General features: G+C 32.0%; 1 protein-coding gene across 1 annotated transcript in view; it reads left to right on the top strand.

Moving 5' to 3' along the window:
* Positions 1–24,100, top strand: part of LOC145266303 (uncharacterized) — a 215,242-nt gene that overhangs the window by 129,335 nt on the left and 61,807 nt on the right. Inside the window, exons 22-26 of the mRNA XM_080121854.1 lie at positions 4,942–5,154; positions 7,527–7,565; positions 13,624–13,881; positions 17,528–17,677; positions 23,765–23,947. Coding sequence (XP_079977980.1) covers positions 4,942–5,154; positions 7,527–7,565; positions 13,624–13,881; positions 17,528–17,677; positions 23,765–23,947 — 843 coding nt within the window. The remainder of the gene's footprint in view (positions 1–4,941; positions 5,155–7,526; positions 7,566–13,623; positions 13,882–17,527; positions 17,678–23,764; positions 23,948–24,100) is intronic.

Genomic DNA, 24,100 nt, shown 5'->3' with positions numbered 1-24,100 from the left:
CATAGCTACATATAGATATCGATATATTGTATGTGTTGATATGACTTGATATAGCGACATATAGATATCGATATATTGTATGTGTTGATATGATTTGACATAGCTACATATAGATATCGATATATTGTATGTGTTGATATGATTTGACATAGCTACATATAGATATCGATATGTTGTACGTGTTGATATGATTTGACATAGCTACATATAGATATCGACATATTGTATGTGTTGATATGATGTGAGATAGCTACATATAGATTATTGTATGTGTTGATATGATTTGACATAGCTACATATAGATATCGATATATTGTATGTGTTGATATGATTTGACATAGTTACATATAGATATCGATATATTGTATGTGTTGATATGACTTGATATAGCGACATATAGATATCGATATATTGTATGTGTTGATATGATTTGACATAGCTACATATAGATATCGATATATTGTATGTGTTGATATGACTTGATATAGCGACATATAGATATCGATATATTGTATGTGTTGATATGATTTGGCATAGCTACATATAGATATCGATATATTGTATGTGTTGATATGATTTGACATAGCTTCATATAGATATCGACATATTGTATGTGTTGATATGACTTGATATAGCTACATATAGATATCGATATATTGTATGTGTTGATATGATTTGACATAGCTACATATAGATATCGATATATTGTATGTGTTGATATGATTTGATATAGCTACATATAGATATCGATATGTTGTATGTGTTGATATTACTTGACATAGCTACATATAGATATCGACATATTGTATGTGTTGATATGACTTGATATAGCTACATATAGATATCGATATATTGTATGTGTTGATATGATTTGACATAGCTACATATAGATATCGATATATTGTATGTGTTGATATGATTTGACATAGCTACATATAGATATCGACATATTGTATGTGTTGATAAGATTTGACATAGCTACATATAGATATCGATATATTGTATGTGTTGATATGATTTGACATAGCTACATATAGATATCGATATATTGTATGTGTTGATATGATTTGACATAGCTACATATAGATATCGATATATTGTATGTGTTGATAAGATTTGGCATAGCTACATATAGATATCGACATATTGTATGTGTTGTATGACTTGATATAGCTACATATAGATATCGATATGTTGTATGTGTTGATATGATTTGATATAGCTACATATAGGTATCGATATATTGTATGTGTTGATATTATTTGATATAGCTACATATATATATATATATATCGATATATTGTATGTGTTGGTATGCTTTGATATAACTACATATAGATATCGATATGTTGTACGTGTTGATATGATTTGACATAGCTACATATAGATATCGACATATTGTATGTGTTGATATGATGTGAGATAGCTACATATAGATTATTGTATGTGTTGATATGATTTGACATAGCTACATATAGATATCGATATATTGTATGTGTTGATATGATTTGGCATAGCTACATATAGATATCGATATATTGTATGTGTTGATATGACTTGATATAGCGACATATAGATATCGATATATTGTATGTGTTGATATGATTTGACATAGCTACATATAGATATCGATATATTGTATGTGTTGATATGATTTGACATAGCTACATATAGATATCGATATGTTGTACGTGTTGATATGATTTGACATAGCTACATATAGATATCGACATATTGTATGTGTTGATATGATGTGAGATAGCTACATATAGATTATTGTATGTGTTGATATGATTTGACATAGCTACATATAGATATCGATATATTGTATGTGTTGATATGATTTGACATAGTTACATATAGATATCGATATATTGTATGTGTTGATATGACTTGATATAGCGACATATAGATATCGATATATTGTATGTGTTGATATGACTTGATATAGCGACATATAGATATCGATATATTGTATGTGTTGATATGATTTGGCATAGCTACATATAGATATCGATATATTGTATGTGTTGATATGATTTGACATAGCTTCATATAGATATCGACATATTGTATGTGTTGATATGACTTGATATAGCTACATATAGATATCGATATATTGTATGTGTTGATATGATTTGACATAGCTACATATAGATATCGATATATTGTATGTGTTGATATGATTTGATATAGCTACATATAGATATCGATATGTTGTATGTGTTGATATTACTTGACATAGCTACATATAGATATCGACATATTGTATGTGTTGATATGACTTGATATAGCTACATATAGATATCGATATATTGTATGTGTTGATATGATTTGACATAGCTACATATAGATATCGATATATTGTATGTGTTGATATGATTTGACATAGCTACATATAGATATCGACATATTGTATGTGTTGATAAGATTTGACATAGCTACATATAGATATCGATATATTGTATGTGTTGATATGATTTGACATAGCTACATATAGATATCGATATATTGTATGTGTTGATAAGATTTGGCATAGCTACATATAGATATCGACATATTGTATGTGTTGTATGACTTGATATAGCTACATATAGATATCGATATATTGTATGTGTTGATATGATTTGATATAGCTACATATAGATATCGATATATTGCATGTGTTGATATGACTTGATATAGCTACATATAGATATCGATATGTTGTATGTGTTGATATGATTTGATATAGCTACATATAGGTATCGATATATTGTATGTGTTGATATTATTTGATATAACTACATATATATATATATATCGATATATTGTATGTGTTGGTATGCTTTGATATAACTACATATAGATATCGATATATTGTGTGTGTTGATATGATTTGACATAGCTACATATAGATATCGATATATTGTATGTGTTGATATTATTTGATATAACTACATATAGATATCGATATATTGTATGTGTTGATATTATTTGATATAGCTACATATATATATCGATATATTGTATGTGTTGATATTATTTGATATAACTACATATATATATTGATATATTGTATGTGTTGATATTATTTGATATAACTACATATATATATCGATATATTGTATGTGTTGATATTATTTGATATAACTACATATAGACATCGATATATTGTATGTGTTGATACGATTTGACATAGTTACATATAGATATCGATATATTGTATGTTTTGATATTATTTGATATAACTACATATATATATCGATATATTGTATATGTTGATATTATTTGACATAGCTACATATAGATATAGATATATTGTATGTGTTGATATGATTTGACATAGTTACATATAAATATCGATATATTGTATGTTTTGATATTATTTGATATAACTACATATAGATATCGATATATTGTATGTGTTGATATGATTTGACATAGCTACATATAGATATCGATATATTGTATGTGTTGATATTATTTGATATAACTACATATATATATCGATATATTGTATGTGTTGATATTATTTGATATAACTACATATAGACATCGATATATTGTATGTGTTGATACGATTTGACATAGTTACATATAGATATCGATATATTGTATGTTTTGATATTATTTGATATAACTACATATATATATCGATATATTGTATATGTTGATATTATTTGACATAGCTACATATAGATATCGATATATTGTATGTGTTGATATGATTTGACATAGTTACATATAAATATCGATATATTGTATGTTTTGATATTATTTGATATAACTACATATAGATATCGATATATTGTATGTGTTGATATGATTTGACATAGCTACATATAGATATCGATATATTGTATGTGTTGATATTATTTGATATAACTACATATATATATCGATATATTGTATGTGTTGATATTATTTGATATAACTACATATAGACATCGATATATTGTATGTGTTGATACGATTTGACATAGTTACATATAGATATCGATATATTGTATGTTTTGATATTATTTGATATAACTACATATATATATCGATATATTGTATATGTTGATATTATTTGACATAGCTACATATAGATATCGATATATTGTATGTGTTGATATGAGTTGACATAGTTACATATAAATATCGATATATTGTATGTTTTGATATTATTTGATATAGCTACATATAGATATCGATATATTGTATGTGTTGATATGATTTGACATAGCTACATATAGATATCGATATATTGTATGTGTTGATATTATTTGATATAACTACATATATATATCGATATATTGTATGTGTTGATATTATTTGATATAACTACATATAGATATCGATATATTGTATGTGTTGATACGATTTGACATAGTTACATATAGATATCGATATATTGTATGTTTTGATATTATTTGATATAACTACATATATATATCGATATATTGTATATGTTGATATTATTTGACATAGCTACATATAGATATCGATATATTGTATGTGTTGATATGATTTGACATAGTTACATATAAATATCGATATATTGTATGTTTTGATATTATTTGATATAACTACATATAGATATCGATATATTGTATGTGTTGATATGATTTGACATAGCTACATATAGATATCGATATATTGTATGTGTTGATATTATTTGATATAACTACATATATATATCGATATATTGTATGTGTTGATATTATTTGATATAACTACATATAGATATCGATATATTGTATGTGTTGGTATGCTTTGATATAACTACATGATGATATTCGTATACTGTATGGTTTGATATTTGTTGATATAACTACATATTGATAGCGATATATTTTTGTTGTGTATGCTTTGATATTTCCACATACTGATATCAATATATTGACATGCGTTGATACGCCTTGTTGTGACTAATGTTTTTTTATGGTTTTATTTTCTATTCTGTTTTGTTTGTAGCGAATTTTGAGATACGTCACCAAAATCGGCATTGATTTCTTGATCGATAATCCAAACGACTTGAATGAATTTTCGAAAAAGGGAATCTATAAAAAGCGTATCATAGAAATGGCGGACCTCGTCGGTAAAAAATTCCAAATATTGTCGAAGATGGACATTAAGATCGACAAAGGAATGCTGGCAGAAATGAAAGGCGATGTATCAAGGAAGGAGGTAAATTTATATACATATATATACATATATATATATTTATATACATTGCTGATCAAAAATTTAAGACCACTTAAAAATATTTTTAAAAAAACTTTTTTAAGGATAGATTTTAAATTCTTCTGACTTATGGTTACCAATACTACAATCTAAAAGGTTATGGAAATAAAAAGCTACATTCCAAATATTTATTTTTAAAATTTATATTTTTATTAAATTAGGCTTTTTGCACATGATCAAAATTATAAGACCAGAGACAAAAATTCTATTAAATTGTACAAAAAGTGTATGAAAAGTGTATGAAAATATTCAACAATCAAACTTAATAATGAGTTTTACCGCTACTGCTTTTGATGACTTCAAAAATTCTTTGGGGCATGCTAGAAATAAGGGTTTCCATTAAGGTGCGGGAATCCTGAAGATGGCTTCACGAAGTTCATTTTTTGTTGAATATTGTTTGCCATGTCGATAAGCCTCTCTTGTCATCCATACCTAAACATTTTCAATTGAGTTCAAGTTTGGTGAGTATGCTGGATGTCGTAAGAGATGGACTCCATTTTCTTGTAGAAAGCCCAAGGTCCGTCTACATGAGTTTTTGATTTAATATATTTTATTTCTTGTTTATGGAGGGAATTTTTTTTTAAATATCTTTTAAAAAACATTGAATGAAATAGGAAAATTGTTGTAATTCTACAAATTTTCTGAACAATATAACAAGATTATAAGGTTTCACTTTAAAAAAAAATCAACGGATTTTAAACTTTATACTTTACAGGTAAATTTGCAAATAACTGTTCCTTTTGTTGTTTTAAATTAGCTTATTTTATTTATTGATCTTTTATCTTCAATTTGTGATATATAAATTTGAGGTGAGAAAATTAATTATTCTCATTTGAATAGACATTTCAAATAGGGGGGTGAATTAAAAAAAACGTTGTCTAGAATATTATATTCGATTTATTGGAAAGAGCATATAATTTTACATTGAACCTGAAAATATCGTAAAAACATTTGGATAGATTTTTAAAGTTTAAAAATGGAAAAAACTTTAACTCGTAAAATTCTATTGATTTCATTACGTAAACAAAATGGCTGCATGAACGCGCACAAGCACTTCTTAAACACTGTTTTTTTTTAAATAAAAAATAATATTTCTATTATTTTTTAAACAACTTTAATAGTTTATTTTGGAAGTATATTCCATACGGAAAATAAAAAACACACTTTAAAAGGAGAAATTACGAGTTTTTCTATATCTTATTCGTAGTTTTGTGTTAGTGGTGTCAAAAATTCCCAAAATAATTCTGGCACACCTAGTTATGCGTACATCAACGTTTCGTCTTTATTACGATGAATGAATGAAATTAGGAAAACAAAAACCTCAGTACACATATTTTTGGTGTAATGAAATGTATGACTTTGTTCCATTTCAAAAACGAAAAAAGTCGTTGGAAATTCAAAAAAAGGCATAGCGTTATGAAAGAGAGTAAGATTTTTTATAACATCATATAGTCGTTGATATATTTAAAAAGATATGATGCGATGAGTAACTGAAATGAAATGCATGTATTTTGTTAATTTATTGACTGATTATACGTATTCATTATTATAGGTAGTGTTTTCTATAGTGTAAGAGAATTAATCGGTGTCTAAAATTAAATTATTTTCTTTTAATAAAAGTTTACTTATTAATAGCAATAAATTATAAAAACCGACACATTGTTTAATTGTGCTTAATTTGCAATAAGCGCTGATTCAAGAAGTCTCCGTCGCAGTTTATTTGAAATAAATTTAACTATTTTTGCTTGTTTGAAGTCAAAAGTATGTTTACGCTGCAATGAAATGCGTTCAGAGAATTACTATTTCTTATATCTCTTTTATGTTCATTGAACCTTTTCTCTAATCCATGTTGGGTTTCATCAATGTATATATAATCCCCAAAACCAGCTACCTGCTTCAAACTTCCAGCTCCAACTCTCATTCTTTCTTCTTTTCGGGTCCAAGGGCGGCTGACTATAACTGCATTATTTTCTATTCTTCTGAGATCTCCTTCTATTCTATTGAGACTTCTTACGCCATGACTAATTCTGGCATTTTGTTAGTGGTCACTATTCTTTCGCACAGACATTCATTAAAGATACCATCTAGGTTCGCCCCTACACCTGAGGCCTATCTGCGAATAACTCTGATCATTGTTTTTTTTTCCATAAAGACTGATATCAACGTGACTTTTCCCATTCAATAAGACGCTTATTTTCTTGAAACAAAGAGAATATCTCTTGGGTGGTCGAACTCTGTCCAGAGATATTTGTTTATAGTTTAACTGTAAACATTTTTTTTTTCTTTTAAAAAACGTTTATTTTATTATTTTTCAGGCGAAAAATATCCTCAAAAAGGCTCTGGAAGACATGGAGGTAAGAAAATAAACTAACCTTTTCGTTTATTTCATTATTTAACTTATTATGTATTTATCTGCCTTGATTTTTATTCCCCACTCAATTGGTGGTAACAGATCAGACCGTCTGAACATATTGACTTCCTGACATAAAATGCGTTGTGTTATTGCTGCATTTTTTTATTTAATGACCGTCTAGTCTATATAATTCTTTTAGCTCGAGTGCAAAAGTGCGTGTGGATATGAATACTCACACACACACACACATACATGATGATTGCAACGTCTTGTCAGACGAGTACCACTCCCTCAGACATTTAAAATCCATGATTCCAAATGTCTGAGGGAGTATCTATACAAATATGATGTTACAGAGTCTTAGCTTTGTACGACAGCTAAGTCTCTCTCTCTCGGTTCAAAATGTTGAGATCCAGCAACAAGCAAGAGCAAGATAGCCAGCAACAAGTTAAACTGCAGACCAGCTTAATGCGGGTACTGGTCTCCCGCTTTATGGTATTTTAAATCAGAGATTTGCTTCTCCTAGAAAGGTTGCCTTCACCACGGCTTACGGGAGCCCTCTCTACCCCAATACACATATACACACACACAAATATACACGGTGCTAGTTGGCCGTTGACCCAGAAAAGGAGTTCATTCGCCCTTTGGGAGGTCTTGTTTTTAATCCTTCAGGGAGACTAGCCGCCCTCCTCACCAAACAAGTCTGGTGGGGGAACCAGTTTAGTCGCCGGTGACCCGACCATGAGGCAGGTAGTACTGGGTTACATGGCACCAGTAGCATATGACATGACCTGACATATTTATCACACACACACATACATATATATATATATATATATATATATATATATATATATATAACTGCTTTTGCAAAATATAAGCTGACAAGTTGTTTATACAACGACTTCGTTTATTTCAACGCAACGACTCGCCGTATACTAAGAGAGAGAGGTGTAGGGTGGAAGTGGCTGGGTGACGATAAATAACTACTCGGTCACCAAACACCATGAATAAATATTTGAAGATATAAAGAACTTGAAGTTTTTTTTTCTCCCAAATTACCGAATTTGGCATTAAAGAATTTGAAAAGATTTGATATGCCGTAATAAAAAAAAATAATAACCGCTAAGTCAAACACTGTTACGTGATAAGGGCTGTCCCCTTTTCATGTAAGTATAAAAATAGAGAGATTAGTTAAAATGAAAATAAGAGAAAGCAGAAATCGAACCCTGGACATAAGTTTTAAAGAACAATAGGTTTAAATGGAATGTCCAGTAAATTGTTAATTCTGATGAAATAAATAATAAATAAACTATTCAATTGTTAGAAAGAATGTGGTTAATAAAATATGGGTTAAATAAATTAGATATGTAGGTTGAATTCCTTTGTAAAAATATCAAAGAAAAAAATAGGTTATTGGGAAATCATAATGTCGCAAACGTGCCTCACCTCATGATTGTTGGATAGTGGGGGAATTGTTGATTGCCCATTATTTACTACACTGTTGTAGATTTTCCAGAAGTTGCGGGTTCCTAATTTCTGTGCTTCGATGCGTTTTTTAGTGGTTTCAGTAAATTCTCTCTTAGCTGTCGCTATTTCTTTCTTACAGTTACGTCTGGCTTCTATATACTTCTGCCTGTTTGAACTGGACTTATGTCGGTTAAATTTGTGGTACGCATGCTGCCTTTGCGCTATTGCAGCTGCACAAGTAGAAGTAAACCATTGGGGAGAGTGGGGCTTGCTATAAAATTTTGTTACAATGGATCGATTTGATTGAGATTTGTCATCCGCTTACAACTGATTGGCTAATCGCGTCAGCTTTTTTGTCTGCTTTTACGACAGTGTACCATAAACTACCGGAAGATATCGACTTCAGGTTCTGCATAACTACCACAGTAGCTCTTTACGCTTGCTATATTTATTTTCATTACTTTGCCAAGTATAAAACGTATATGGAACGCAGCGAGGGGGGTGGACATAGAATAAAGAGAAAATACGTCGAAATACATTACACATGTTTTATTAACACATTGACTTTTTTTTTCAAAAAAACTGTCAGAAAAGCGTAAGTATGGTGTGGTTTGCTTGAATCAGTGCTTAACGAATAAAAAGTGTTTTTGAAGGCTTACAATGCAGGAATGTACAGTCGTTACGAGTAGATAAATAAATAAATAAATGAATCATTTATTATTTATTTTTCCACTCATAACGACTGTATTCCTGCATTATAAGTCTTCAAAAACACCTTTTATCAGAAAAGTGATTTTTCTTTCTTTTTTTTCATAGGGGAGAGTTTTAAATAAATAATCATTTTTAGGGTGGGGTTTAAAAATCAATTTTCTTCTTGTGCGATGGATCGATTTAATTGGGATTTAACTCCGCTTACAGCTGATTGGCTAATAGTGTTGGTTTATTTTTGTCTGCTTGTACGGCAGCATACCGTAAACTACCGGAAGATGCCGACGCGATCTTGGTTCAGGTTCTGGATTTGTATCACAATAGTCATTTACGCTTTCATGGCAAAATGTTCGCTATATTTGTTTTCACAACTTTTATCTTTGCAAAGGAAAAATATGTATATATGTAACAGTGCGCAATTTATGCAAATGACCAAGCCGGGTGCGAGATAATGTCACAAAAAAAAAAGGAAAAAGATTATAAAAAGAATCAAGTCATAGTAGGGTAGCGGTATTTGAAATGTATTTGAAAAGTATTTGAAAGGTATTTGAAAGATATTTGAAAGATATTTGAAAGGTATTTGAAAAGTATTTGAAAGGTATTTGAAAGGTATTTGAAAGATATTTGAAAGGTATTTGAAAGGTATTTGAAAGATATTTGAAAGGTATTTGAAAGGTATTTGAAAGGTATTTGAAAGATATTTGAAAGGTATTTGAGACGCAAGGGGATCACATTAGAAAAGTGGGTGGTGTTTGAGAGTTATTCGAGATGTGTTAAAGATACGTCACCCGCGAGGGGATACCGTCAGAGAAGGGGGCGCTATTTGAAAGGTGTTCAAGGCGTGTTCAAGTTGCCTGCAAGGGGACATGTCAGAGAAGGGAGCACTATTTGAAAGATATTCTAAATGTGTTTGAGACACGTGGCTCGTGAAGAGATCACATCAGAAAAGGGAGCAGTATTCAAAAGGTATTCAAGGCGTGTTCGAAACACGTGACACACCACGGGATCACATCAGAGAAGGGATCAACGTGATATGCATATATTACACAGGTATTTACCACCTCCTAAAAAAAAATTATAGTTAAATATTAAAATATTTTAAAAGAATTGGAATCGAAATCGTTAATTGAATCAGAATTGGAAATTTTAAACAGACTCGGTTATTGTATCAGAATCGGGAAAAATATTGGAATCGTCCCATCACTAGTATAGAGTCTATTACTGGGTCGTGTATTCCTACAAACGAGTTGAAGGGGGGAAGCGGTTTCAGGCTTGCAACGAAATGGCGTCTTTGCTTAAAACAATATTTACTTGTAACAGTAAGTGTTTAGTTCTCTTTTCCAAAAAACTTAGACACGAGGGTCAGAAAGTAGGATTGAGAAGTCAGCACCCTTCCACCCATACTCCCGAGGAGGGGAGGGAAATCTGATCTGTAAAAAGTGCCTGATAGCTCCGCGGCATTCCCTGGCATTCCTCGGCAAGGACATCTCAGGCGATTAGCAATAAACTAACTCCTTCTCAACACGCGAAGGTAAAACATGGGAAGGTGGACCTCCTAGAACTACACAGAACTAACATCGCACGATAATCAACAGGATCAGGTCATGCTCTAATTTCTGCTGATCTTGGAGCCGAGGATAAAAATCCCTAACACTTGCGTTTTCTATCTGAACACCAGGGAATACTGAAGAGAGTGGATATTCGGGCTACAGTTCTTATCATGAGGTCCATTTTTACAATGTTTTGGTCGATGTAACCTCCGACCTTCTTCAGGTGTATCTTGTCGAACTCGGGAATTTGGATTAAATTTCGAACGGAACCCTTTATTTACTTCACGGGGATAGCATGGTTTCGTTCCATTAGCGATGACTGGATAGATATCAGCAAGATTTGGCGAGACTAGAGTGTCCATAGACCTCGCCAAATCCGGGCACCCTGGTTTCGGGTAACAGAAAAAATAGTCTAGCGTCGTCCATGGACAGGAGTGTTGCAGTGCTGGACAGATTCACCGATCAGTAAAGGTTTAGAGAAAAGGTCGCTTGTTCCTCTTAATAAATACACAGGATTGCCGAAATTATATTGTACAGTTGGCCCACTTATAGCAGCCCGATCTCTCTCATCTCTGTCTTAGCGACCAACTGACACCACAAGACCACGTGCAATTCTTTTCTTTTTCCAACAAGATGGCGCTACACAATCACTGACACGAGTTCATGACATGTTTACGGAACGGAAGAAAGAACAATAAGCAAAGGGTTGTGGCCTCCACGTTACCCAGACTTGTCATCATGTGATTTTTATATTTGGGGGATTTTAAAAACAAGAAGTTTATGCAAATAATCCTCACAACCTAGAACAACGAAAGGAGAACATTACAAATGCTATATCAAGAGAATCACTAAAGAGATCTACAGGCAGTATCTACAAACATTGTTAAACGTGCCCAGAAATCCATAGACGTCAACGGGGAGCACTTCCATCTTTTATAACACTACAGGTAATTTAAACAATAAAAGAATTTTCCTCCTCTCTACTATATTTTCTGGACTACTTTTAAGTGGGCCACCCTGTACAACTGAATTGCCGAAATTATAATATACAACCAATATACATCTATTTACAGTAAATGTTACATAAATAATGAGAAATGGTTCGATACCGTACAAGGTAAAAAATAGCAATATTCAGGAGCATTGTTGTCGTATTTCTGCATGGTGCTGTATCCAAGGAAGAAGAGAGCAAGAGAAAGTAAAGCGGAAACGGATGTGAGGTGCTAAAGCCGCCTTGTGGCGAGGAATGATATTGTCGGAATTAAGGGGCGATAACTATGTTTACTTTAATGTTCCTATTTACAATGCCTCCCCACGGGGCAGAGTTAGACACCAGGGTCGTTTTTTAACGTGGAGAAAAGGAACAAAAATGAAAATTGTCTCAGTCGTGAAGGATTTCTCCTCCACTGACAGAGAACAAGAAATTGAAATGCAGCATCTGAAGAACAGATACTACACTTTGAGGTATTTATTTGCTCCCCCACTGAGCAAATTAGACACAAGGCCGATTTTTAATGTGAGGAGTGAAGGGGAAATGGGGACCAACTCCCGGGGAGTAGGGGAGCTGGATAGTGACAATCGGTATGAAGGGTTGCCCCTACATTGACCAAGGTCTTATCTGTGTGATTGCTCCCGCATATGGTCTCTGATTGCAGTATCTGCCGGAACAGATACTACACTTTGAGATATTAAATCCTTTATTCATGTTAAAAATACATTGAAAATGAACAAAAAACTTAGGCACATGGCCAACTCAAAAGGAGGGATTGTGGGTGTCGTTGGTCATCCTTGTCACTCCAGAACTAAACAAAATCAAAAGTTTCTCCCAGCTGTCTTGACCCGAAGGTCAAGAATGTTGTATTTATTTGCTTCCCCACTGAGCAAATTAGGCACAAGGCCGTTTTTTAATGTGGAGAGAGAGGGAGGGGGGAAGGTGGGACCAGCTCTCGAGAGGTGGGAAATGGGAGCTGGATAGTAACTGTTGATTTGTAGGGTGATCCCTACATTGACCAAGGTCTGATATGTGGGGTTACCCCCACATATGGTCTTTGCTTGCAGTATCTGTCGGAACAGATACTACACTTTGATCCTATCGCCCGGGCCCCGGAGGGCTCTGGGCCTGTGTGTTTTGTGTCTGTGTGTTCGCTATGTGTGGAAATGGGTCTCTCTAACGAAACGGAAGTAACCCACCGGTGTCTTAGCAAGCGGCGTTCTTCTTCCTTTGTTGGAGGGGATAAAGGTTTTTTGAAAAATAAATTGGAAAATAAAATTGAGAACAATAGATTTCTAAGAAATTTTTCTCAACGATTTTCTTTTTCTTTTCTTTTGTAGATTGGTAAAAAGTCGGCTGCAGAAAAGAAGGAAATAATCAAGGATATTCCGCCTGGACTTCTTCGGAAATCAGGGTCAGCTGTTATTGACGAATTGTACTCTCCGGAAACTAGGGATGCATTGATTGAGAGGTTCAAAAAGGAACCAGAATCTTCACAATCAGAAGGTGGTGTACCGGACTACGGCGATGACGGCGACGACAGCAGCGGCGAGGAAGAAGAAACAAACACTCTGGCCAAATTAACTTTAGTGGGAAAGGTAAGATTAAATAGCGATCATGCGTATTTAACGATCCAAGGGACTTCCGGTCTGGAAAAATAAACGTTGTTACCTAATATGAAAATCCCGCTTTATTACGTATATTACCTAATCTAGGAAACATTTTTTCAACAATACCATCTAGTGGATTCGTGTATATATATATATATATATATATATATATATATATATATATATATATATATATATATATATAATAAACACGAATCCACTAGATGGTATTGTTGAAAAAATGTTTCCTAGATTAGGTAATATACGTAGGAGCAAACAGTTAATAAAACATGTTAAAAAACACTTTGAAAAAGAGTTTAAAATATATTTAATCTGAAAAGGAAACACTTGATAAGTGGATAGTCCCTACTCCGCGGAGTTTCGAAGAAATACTTTCCTTCTCATCAGAGGGCAGGAATTAGCAAAATGTGGGATCGGATTTTGCATACAAAAGTATTTGATGAAACAACAAGGAAGCGAAAGATCCCACCTGACAACAAAAAGTGGAGTAGAGGGCACATGGCGAAGAAAAAGGTGATTACACGCGAATGGATAGTCTGGTGAAAGGTAAATAATCCAATGACGGTATAATCCAAAAATATAACTCCAAGAAAGTTATGTTTTTAACTCTTTTTCAAAGTGTTTTTTAACATGTTTTATTAACTGTTTGCTCTTATTATAAGCTCCATTTTGGTTTTATCAAGCTTTTACATGTGGTTGAGATTACTTTATAAATATTAATTCTTTAATATTTATAATATACTTTAGTTTTACCATCTTGGATCATTTTGGTAAATTTAATTGTAATTTTTATTTTATATATATATATATATATATATATATATATATATATATATATATATATATATAACTTTTTACACAAATATTACGCAAGTATAAATCATGTAGAATATCTGCATGAATATGATTACATGTAATAGTTAACTAAAGATGATTACCCATAAAAAAAATCGCAAAAAAATTAATAGGGAATTAATTAAAATGTTTAAAAGACAATGCAATGCAAATTAGTTAGATTTTTTTCCAGACGAATGCAATTCCACGCACCATATATAACAAAGTTGTATTTTCTTTTTGAATAAATAGAAAAAAGGTTTGCCTTTTTTTCTTTCTGGCCTTCAGGCTAAGATTGAAGTGTAGTATTTGTTCTGATACTTCACTTAAGTTGATTGGTCCTTGGTCAATGTAGGGGAAACTCTTTATACTAAGACAATTACCATTCTTTTGGATACTGCCAGAGAGATCCCCCCCTTTTGCCCTTATTTTATGGAATCTCACTACTGATGCAATTCTCTATCTATATAAAAGCCAAGTACGTCCAAGGATGGAATACTGTTGCCATATCTGGGCAGGAGCTGCAAAAAAACAGCCTATCATGCCTTGACAGAGTACAAAATAGACTTCGTGGCTTAGTGGGGGATGCCCTTTTCTCTACCCTGCAACCTTTCTCCCACAGAAGAGACGTTGCGAGCCTATCCTTGTTTTATCGTTATTTCCATGGCAGGTGTTCGTCTGAACTCCAATCTCTGGTCTCCCCTCGCCAATCTTTCACAAAAAACACCCGTCTAGCTGAATCCACTGTGAAAATTTTCCCCCACTCTTTATCTGTGCCTAAATCAAAACGTGGATTCCATGAATAAAGCTTCTTTCTTAGAACTGCACGCCTGTGGAACTCTGTTCCGTCTGACTGCGTCCCACCTGACTACGACTTGGATGTCTTCAAGTCCAACGTTAACAAATTCCTAATGAACCGTCCCCTTAAGTAAACACTTCATCAAATCGCCACACTAACGTACTGTACTTGCAATAACTCTTATCCCTGAGTGGCTTTCGGGCCTTGATAAGTGGTGACCTCCGTGTAAAAAAAAAAACTGGTTTTCCGCCACATTAAAAACGACCTTGTGTCACAGTTACTTTCGTGAGGAAATAAATAAATAAATAGAAAAAAAGGGTTTTTAATACAAAAGCAAAAAATTTTTTTTTGAATATTTCATGTAAATAAAACAAATTGCAATTAAAATAATCAGTTTCCTGACATTTTTTTTACCCACATTATTTTTTGTTACATTTCTGAATTTTTTGAAAGAAGCAGCACATATGCTGGGGAATAACCAACTACTAAGTAGACTTAGTATAGAATTCAATTCGATATGGGAACTAGTAATTATAAACAATCATTAATATATACAAGTAATAAGTATAGAGATAGATATACATTAATACAGGGTGACCCAAAACAAACGGGTCCCAACTCTAATTATGCTCCGTTTCTTAGTGTTTTGTCCGAGTGAAATGAAACTTTGGTCATAACTAGTTTATTATATTCAAAATATCACACCAAAACACTAGGGTCTTTGGCCTTTTTTTTCTCCGTTGACTGTAAAATGACCAGAAAAACAATTGAATGTCCTCTGTTTTTTGGGGAGGGGAGGTCACCCTGTATATAGTAATAATTAGTAATAAATGGCGATATTTACATCTAGAAATAAAAAATAGGTTTAAGGCTCCTAAAATTCGTACTAGAATTGTCCGCAAGAACCATTGGCACCGTGGTTAGAGTACTGAGAAAATCAATTGCAAAAAGTGATATTCTCCTGAAGGTTGAAGGTTCAATCTTCAGTGTGGGCGACCGAAAAATACATTTGCGAATTACTTAGGACCTCTATCCAGTCATGGCTGACGGAAGAAGAGCACGCGCTACGCCCGTGAAGTAAATAAAGAAACATTGCTGAGTTCGACGAGATACACCTGAAGAAGCTCGGGGGTTATATCGACCGAAACGTTGTGAAAATCGCACTCAATGTAAAAGCAGCAGTCCAATGAATAATGATACAAATTATTTTGTTGTTGTATTCAGATTAACGAGCACCGTTTATTTCCCATGTGTGATGATCTGTCGTGAGGTTGTGGGATGGGCGGTGATTAAGGAGAGGAAGAAAAACAAAAATGCTTGGTAAAAATACGAATGTCCCCAGAGGGCGTAACTCCTGTGACACCATAGGTTATCTCCCTTTATTATTTAAGACGTTACACCATGAGATTCAAAACCGGAAGTTACTTAATAATCGCATGAACCATGTAAGTTGTCAAAGATGGTGTTTTTTTAAGTATTTTAAGGTAAATATCTGATGGCGCCGGCTCACAAGTCCAAAGAGACCCAGGCTCGGCTTCAGAAGACTTTGCACCCTTCTCCCACTGATCCACCCCCTCCTCCCCCGACCTGAACCTGTTGGACTACTTCGTTTGGTCAAGAACATCACCAACATGACCTCTCACAGCATTAAAATCAGCCTGATCGCCGCCATCCATCAAGTATTTGTGGAAAAGGCATGCTCCCAGTTCCAAACTCGTATCGAGGCGGTGATTGAGGCTAAAGGCGGCTACATTGAATAGATGTCAGTTCTACTACATAATTAAGTTACCTAAATTGATCTTTTCAATAAATGTTTAAAAATAAAGCTGTTGTGTTGTTTTCTTTAGGGCGACAATTTTATAGTTCCACCCTGATACGTTTGTTTTTTTTTGTTTTGTTTTTTTTTGCGACTTCGATACTGTTTGCTTTTGCTTCATCACAAACGTTTGAAATACTTATTTTTATTTATTTTATCACCAGGTGATGCAGAATCGTCTTGACAAAGAAACCGTAAAGACGGTAATCGATTCGAGTTTAATCAGTGCCATCTCAATACAGATAATCAAGATACTCCCAAAAGAAGAAGTTTGTCCATTGAAAATCGATACGACGGAAGTAACAACCCCTCAGGTAAAAATATTTAGTGGACCGGAAGAATCTTGCCTTCTCCTTTTCTTTTTTTTTTTATTTTCAGCTTTTTTTTTTTTTTTTTTCTGCAGCGGATTATAATCGAATTGATACTAGTCTACCAGATTATCAAAAAAAAAAAAAAAATTTAATCAATATTTAAATATTTGTAGGGGTGCTCATTTTCTAATGCAACGTTCTAGTAAATCGGTCACTCATTTTACAAGAGCTCGATGCTTTCAGACTAAATTCTGTATTCAAGCAGTTTAGCCTTTTTTTAAGCAACTTAGCTTTTTCTTCTTTTTTTTCTAAAAATAAAAAAGGCTAAATTTCGAGAATTTAGCCTTTTTAAGTAGAGCCTTTTTATTTTCTAAAAAAAAAAATGTCAAATTACGCGAATTTAGCCTTTTTAAGCAGTTTAGCTTTTAAGCAGTTAGCCTTTATCTTTTAATTTTCTAAAAAAAAAAAAAAAAAAAAAAGGACCGAATTTTGAGAATTTAGCCCTTTTTAAGCAGTTTGGTCTTTTTTAGATTATTTTAAAAAGCGAAATTCAAAAAAAGGCTAAATATATATTGTACCTAATATATAGTACAGATTTTAAAAGTTAAACAAAAAAATCGGGTGCCATCAGTTAGAATCGAAATGAAAACAATTAACGCTCCAGCTGTATTCTTTACCGTTTAAGTTATCGACAGATAGCTAAGAAAAATTTTTTATGAAACCACTTCAAGCTATGAACGAATTTGCGCATGCGCTAATCTAATAAAATTATGTCAGCAAGTTGAAATGAACATTTTTGCATTTCAATTTGCCAAGATTTCTGTACACGTTATTCATCCATCCAAACAAAGATTTTACTCGTTATAAACCATCCTTGGTATACGATTATTATTTCCTATTAATTTCAGTGTTATGTGACCAATAGTTTAAGAGTTTATCGGTTAAATATTTACACACTTACATCTGTTTTATCTATATAAATGAGTGAAAGTTTCTCATCCTAAACAAATTGGGTTCTTTTCCAGATTTCTCATAATATTAAGATGAGGAGTTGGGCAGCAAGATGTTTGTTTACATTACGTTTAAATTTCTGCAATTTGTATAGTCAGTGATAAAAAAGAGGCATAGTGGAAATTCCAAGCACAAGCAGTTTCAGTAAAGAAACTATTGGAGTAGAAAATCTTCCGGTATCTTGGGACCTTTACAGTGAAGGGGTGTGATTTTGCTTCTAAACAGATGGATCGGGGATATATGTTTCATGAAACAAAAATGATTTTTTAATATCTCATTAAAGAATGTATTTTTAAATGTTTAAACAATTATTTATCACTTGTCAATAACTTCCCCATAGAGAAAAAATATGTGCCCGTGACGAAACGAAAATATCATATTCCAAAAATCACCTAAATTGATCAAGTGGTTTCATTTTTATAAATAAATTATTCTTAAGCGATTAATGGGAATTCGTAGACACTACAATAAAAATCACGTAAGTATAGATTATTGTTAGATTAACTCGCTTGTATTTTTTTTTTTTTTAGTTTTTTTTTTCAAAATGGCAAGCAAGATAGTCATTTTTTAGTTGTTCACAAAACGTTATTTTTTATTTAAAAATGAAACTACTTTATCAATTTACGTGATTTTTAGCATATGATATTTCCGTTTAGTCACAGGTACGTACATCGTACAGATTTTATGGTTATGTATAAAAATTGGTACGCAAAGTTAAGACGCCGGAAGTGGAGTCGGTTTACCCAAGTATGGAATGAAAGTCAGTAAGCGTGAAACGAAATACGATGGCATTAACGGAACTTTTATCGTTACGTTCAAGGAATTTTATCCCGTTGCACGAGACTAAGAGTTTTAAAAGAAAATTAATAATAATTAAAAAAAAAAAAAAAGACCAAGGTAAACTGGCATAAAATTTTATCAAAAAGAAAAATAGAAAAGGGAAGAACGATAGAAAAGGAAATGTATAGTTCGACTGGGCTGCCAAATCAGCCCCTCTGGTTCTTAAGAACTCTTTTAACAATTATACTTTTACAAAATAATGCTGCGTAGTTGGAACACGTCAACACTTCTTACCCCCTTTTTGTGTTATTCAATGCAGAATTAAGATGCATAAATCATTAGCAGTTTCCAATTGAGTTTATCTGACTTCTCACCACTAGAAATAAATCGATGGCGGATCCGTTACCCAAATTTATTTCTTTTACTTTGCTTTTCACGGCATATCAACCCTTTCTTGGGTTATTTAACACCGAATTAATATTCATCCGGAAATAACGTATAGATACTATTTTATCAAATAAAATAGTAATTCCAACTGTTGTCATGGGAAATTGAAAACAGACTTTGTTTTGCTTATTTCTCGAATTTATAATTTTACCCGATTTTGATTTCGTTCAGGATTTGTTTGGTAAGTTTAATAATCTCGATGGTTAATATTACTTTCTTCTTGCATTTCAAACGTCGCAACACCGCTCTGGTGTAATTCAAAGGTCGCAAAATCGCTCTGGTTCTTTCAGTTCGCCGCAACACCGCTCTGGTGCTTTCAAAGCATAACACCGCTCTGGTGCTTTTTAGTTCCATTAGTTCCAACACCGCTCTAGTGCTTTTAGTATCCTGCCAGTCTCTGGTGTTTTTTTTTTATTATTATTATTATTATTTTCTTTCCCAGCTTCTGCTGGTTTTACTCTTTTTTAAAATGGCGCGCCAATGTTTTAGCCAATCGAATCCCGCGTGACACAGCAAGAAGTAGTAGCACAAGATACACCGAGAGAGGGGGGGAGGAGGGGAGAAAGAGAGAAGAAAATACACCAATTAGAGGGGGAAGGGGATGGAGAGAGTAGAAAGACATTAATAGCGGGAAAAGGGAGGGGGGTTAAATAGAGAAAAAGGAAAATAAAATTTCTACAGCAAATAACGTATAGATACTATTTTATCGAATCGGTGTGTATGGTTGTTTAAATGATTAAGCGTTTGTAAAATAATTTATTTAAAAACTTGTTTTAGTTTTAACACTTTTTGTGCTATCATGGAAAAACAAAAAAAAATGTTTCATTTTTTTACATTTTTATAGATATCTTTTTATTTTATACGTGTGTTATCACGAAAAAAAAATAATGAACATTTTTCTTATTTACATTTCTATAAATGTTTTCTTTTTGAAATAATATATTTATGTTTTGCACAAACAGAATTTTGTCATAAATAATGCATGAGAGTTTTTTTTTATCAACACATCTTGTGTTATCAAAAAAATCTTATTTTAACCATTTGAATTTAAAAAAGTTTCTTAAAATGAATAAACGGAAGTTTGTCATCTATTATATAAATCTCACCTGTCTGTTTAAACGTATGTATGTATGTATGTATGTATGTATGTATGTATGTATGTATGTATGCCTAAAACTTTCGACATAGGCGACAGATTATGACGAAGTTGGTATCGTTTTGAAGCTCGACCCTTCGGACGACAAATATCGAAAAATTGGCTAAAAATGTTAATTCTTTCACACTCAACTTGGCACTTCTCTACAAAGAAGGGTCGCTTTTTTCGTTGACATTTTCGAAAGTCACCCCCTCTTTTCGATTAACTTAAATAATGTCTGAAAGTTTTTATTAAAACTTCTTGTGCTATCGCACACACAAAAAACATATTTTAAACATTTGTATAAAAAAAGTTTCTTTAAATGAATAAATGAAAGTTTGTCATAAATAATGCATTATTTTTTTAATAAAATATTTCCATATAAATATATTTTAAATATTAAAATAAGATTTATAGAAATGTAAAAACTAAAAGTTTATTTTTTATTGTTTTATGATAAAACACGAAGAGGTTCCATATGGTTTCGTTTTTTCGTTTCATGCTTACTGATTTCCATTCCATATTTAGGTAAAACGAGTCCACTTCTGACATCTTAACTTTGCGTTCTGAATTTTTGGACAATCGATTTTTCTTTGGGCAAGAATCAAAAAAGTGTATGCATGTGTAAATATTGATTCACGTGTGCGAGTGTGTGTATGTGCGTGCGTATGTCTGCGTGCATGTGTGTGTGTGTGTGTGTGTGTGTGTGTGTGTGTGTGTGTGTGTGTGTGTGTGTGTGTGTGTGTGTGTGTGTGCACGCGCGCGTGTGTGTGTGTGTGTGTGTGTGTGTGATTGTAACGTGCGGTGCGCATGCTTGTTTAAATGATCAAGCAGTTTCCGTTCGTAAACGGGGACTTCGATGGCAGGAAATGCTTTGCTGTCAAGATTCGTGCCATTTTGCTATTCACGTGACGCTTTTTCCATTTGTGACTTTTTTGTTTCATTTGTGACTATTTTTAATTTATTGTTTTTTGTACTTTTAAGTTGAAACTTTCTTGAACTTTCGTGTCGTGTTGACGTTCTTAAATTTGTGACTTCCTTAGCCTTACGACTTCCGTGATCTGGAGACTTTATTGACATTGTGCCTTCCTTTAATTTGTTACATTCTTAAGTTTGTGACATTTTTGACCTTGTGACTTTCTTTACTTAAAATGATTTCGTGAATCATTACTTTTAGCTTTTCTTTCTTTGCAACTCTTATTTTTGTGGCTTTTACTTCTTTGTGACATTCTTTGTGACTTTTATTTCTTTGTAATATTTATTTCGTCGTGACTTATTTCCTTGTGATATTTATTCCTTTGTGACATTTATTTCTTTATGATTTTTATTTCTTTGTGACGTTTATTTGTGACCTTTATTTCTGAGTGACATTTATTTCTTCTTAACTTTTATTTCTTTGTTGCCTTTGTTTTTAGTGGCATATATTTCTGTGTGACATTTATTTCTTTGTGAGATTATTTGTGACTTCAATTTTTGTGACTTTTATTTTTGTGACTTATTTTTGTGACTTTTATTTTGTGACTTTTTACTTTGTGACTTTTGCGTTTTTTATTTTGTGACATTTATTTCTTTGTGAATTTTATATTATGACTTATTTCTTTGACATTTATTTCTTTGTAATATTTATTTCTTTGTGACTTTTATTTCTTTGTGACATTTATTCTTTGTAAAATTTCTTTCTTTGTGACATGTATTTTTGTGACATTTATTTCTTTGTGGGATTATTTTTTGTTACTTTTATTAGTGTTGACATTTCTTTTTGTGACTCTAATTTTTTGCTGACATTTATTTTTTGTGACTTTTATTTTGTGATTTTCATTTTTTGTAGCATTAAATTTGTGACTTCAATTTTGTGACTTATTTTTGTGACTTATTTTTTGTGACTTTTATTTTGTGACTTTTTACTTTGTGACTTTTATTTCTTTGTAACTTTTATATTTATGACTTATTTCTTTGACATTATTTCTTTGTAATATTTATTTCTTTGTGACTTTTATTTCTTTGTGACATTTATTTTTTGTAAAATTTCTTTCTTTGTGACGCGTATTTTTGTGACATTTATTTCTATCTGACAGTTTTCTTTGTTACTGTTACTTCTTTGTGACTTTTCTTTGTGATTTTATTTATATGTGATTTTTTGTGAGTTTTATTTCCTGGTGACTTTTACTTCTTTGTGCCATTTAATTTTTTGACATTTATTTCTTTGTGGCTTTTATTTCTTTTGGGTATTTAATTGTTTTTGACATTTATTTTGTGACTTTTGTTTCTTTGTGGCATTTATTTCTTTGTGACTTTTGTTACATTTTTAATTCTTTTGTTTTGTTTAGTGTTTGTTTTGTGTATTTTTTGTCAAAAACGTGTATTTGTTACTTTTATTTCTCTTCAACTTTTATTTCTTTGTGGCATTTATTTCTTTGTGATATTTATTTCTTTGTGATATTTATTTCTTTGTGGTGTGTTTATTTTGTAATTTTTCTTTGTGACTATTTTTATTTTGTGGTATTTTTACTTTTTGTTTTTTGTTTTGTCTTTTTTTTTGTTGCTGATTTTTTTGTTTGTTTGTTTTTTACTTTTTGTGTTTTTTTTTTAGTAAAAATATTTTTCTCCATCTTAAAACTCCATTTTTCAAGAATTTCCAAACCGTGCAAATCTTTTTTCTATAAACTACATTTTTTTTTTCTTTCTTTGTTCAGTTTTTTTTTGTTTTGTTTTTTTAGATTGAATATTTCAGTGAAAATTGTCCGGAAAATGTTGCGAATTTAATCAGAACTAATCCGGCGGCGCTGGGGAAAATAATAACAAAACTTCCCCAAAATATCATAAAAAGTCTTACACTGGAGGAATTGGTTAAGGTCACAGCTGCGGCATGCAGGTACGAAAGGCAACTCGGTATCGATCAAGTAAGTTCGATTTTTTAACGAATAATTTATTGTTAAGTAATAAAAGTATTGATCTTCAATTAGAATCGTCATCATCACTTTGTGTATATACAAACATTTATGTGTCGACAAGAAGATGAGAAGGAAAGAGAAACCAATTCTATGTTCATTCTC

The sequence above is a fragment of the Euprymna scolopes genome, chromosome 41 (genome assembly GCF_053919585.1).
Source record: "Euprymna scolopes isolate OS-2025 chromosome 41, ASM5391958v1, whole genome shotgun sequence".
NCBI lineage: Eukaryota > Metazoa > Mollusca > Cephalopoda > Sepiida > Sepiolidae > Euprymna > Euprymna scolopes.
This window is presented reverse-complemented; position numbering and strand designations above follow the sequence as displayed.